The sequence below is a fragment of the Phalaenopsis equestris genome, unplaced genomic scaffold (genome assembly GCF_001263595.1).
Source record: "Phalaenopsis equestris unplaced genomic scaffold, ASM126359v1 Scaffold205913, whole genome shotgun sequence".
NCBI lineage: Eukaryota > Viridiplantae > Streptophyta > Magnoliopsida > Asparagales > Orchidaceae > Phalaenopsis > Phalaenopsis equestris.
The window spans coordinates 4411-5643 of record NW_018225364.1 but is presented as its reverse complement, the minus strand read 5'-3'; the positions used below and the strand labels follow the sequence as shown (position 1 = coordinate 5643).

General features: G+C 35.4%; 1 protein-coding gene across 1 annotated transcript; it reads left to right on the top strand.

The window, feature by feature from the left end:
* Positions 1–269: 269 nt before the first annotated feature.
* LOC110036392 lies at positions 270–970 on the top strand. The gene is made up of 2 exons (XM_020740827.1): positions 270–365; positions 476–970. The coding sequence occupies exons 1-2, from the start codon at positions 270–272 to the stop codon at positions 968–970; spliced, it is 591 nt and encodes a 196-aa protein (XP_020596486.1).
* The last annotated feature ends 263 nt before the right edge of the window (positions 971–1233 follow it).

The window sequence follows — 1233 nt, the reverse complement described above, 5'->3', positions numbered from 1 at the left end:
TTTTTTAAAAATATGCAAATTCCATATCTTGACTGGCTCATTTTCAGTCATAAATGTCATCTTACCATCCGTTCACGTCACAGTAAAAAATGAGTAAATCTAAAGAGTCCAGAACATCGGCTATGTGGGATAGAGAAGCTACTAATATTTTTTGTGATCTATGTCTAAGGGAGGTCGAATTGGGAAATCAACCCACTACTTATTTTAATAAAGAAGGTTGGCATAATCTCACAAATAAATTCAAGGAAATAACTGGAAGGGATTACGATATGATGAAACTAAAAAACAAATGGAATCATTTAAAAAAGGACTGGAAACTTTGGAAAGAGCTCAAGAGGGGATCAACTGAATTGGGATGGGATCCAGTAAAACGTACAATTGATGCACCTGAGGAATGGTGATTACATCACTATTTCAACTTATTATTATAGACAAATATTTTGAATATTGATTACGTTTTTTGTTGTTGTTAAAGACAGTGCCAACGGCAAAAAAATTCAAATTGACTGGAATTGAACCAGCTTTGGAGAAGAAGTTTGATGGTATGTTTACTGGTGTGGTAGCAACAGGAGCTCATTTTTTCACCCTAAATGAGCAGGGTTTCGCAAACCTAGCACAGGATATGGAGACCAAGCATATAGGTGATTCAGAAGAGGGTCCTAGCCAAATCCCAACAGATATCCAATCCACTGGTGGAACAAAGAGTCCCCGACCTGCAAAAAATAAAAAAGGCTTTGCATTTGTTAGAGGTTCTACTGAGACATTGATTGAAAATTGTGAAAATAATTCCAAAAAGGCGAAGGACATCACAATCCAAAAGTGTGTTAGGATCCTTAACACATATCCTGCTATTAAGGAAGACCAAGCTATGTATGTTAAGTATGTCAAGTTGCTAGGAAACTCTACCCGCAGGAAGTTCTTTGAAACTTTGGACACAGAATTCCGTCTTCCCTACTTGCGCGCTTTATGAAAGATTGAATGCTATTTATGTAACTTCATTACTATTGTTGGGTTACATTAACTATTATTTTTATGGACTCATATCTATTTAAGTCTTATGTGCTATTTATGTAATGGACTCGTTAAACGTATTGTATTTCTTTCAAGCATGAATATGTTGTCTATGTATCGAACTTTGAGTGTTTAGATATGCAAATATCAGTGAATTTTGTGGCATGTATGTAAATTTACATGCATGTAGTCTATGTATCGTTGCCATTGTCTAACACTTGT

Coding starts and splice junctions, on each gene's coding strand:
- LOC110036392 (XM_020740827.1), top strand. CDS start 270: ATGATGAAACTAAAAAACAAATGGAATCATTTAAAAAAGGACTGGAAA. Junction 366..475: donor CTGAATTGGGATGGGATCCA/GTAAAACGTACA, acceptor TTGTTGTTAAAG/ACAGTGCCAACGGCAAAAAA.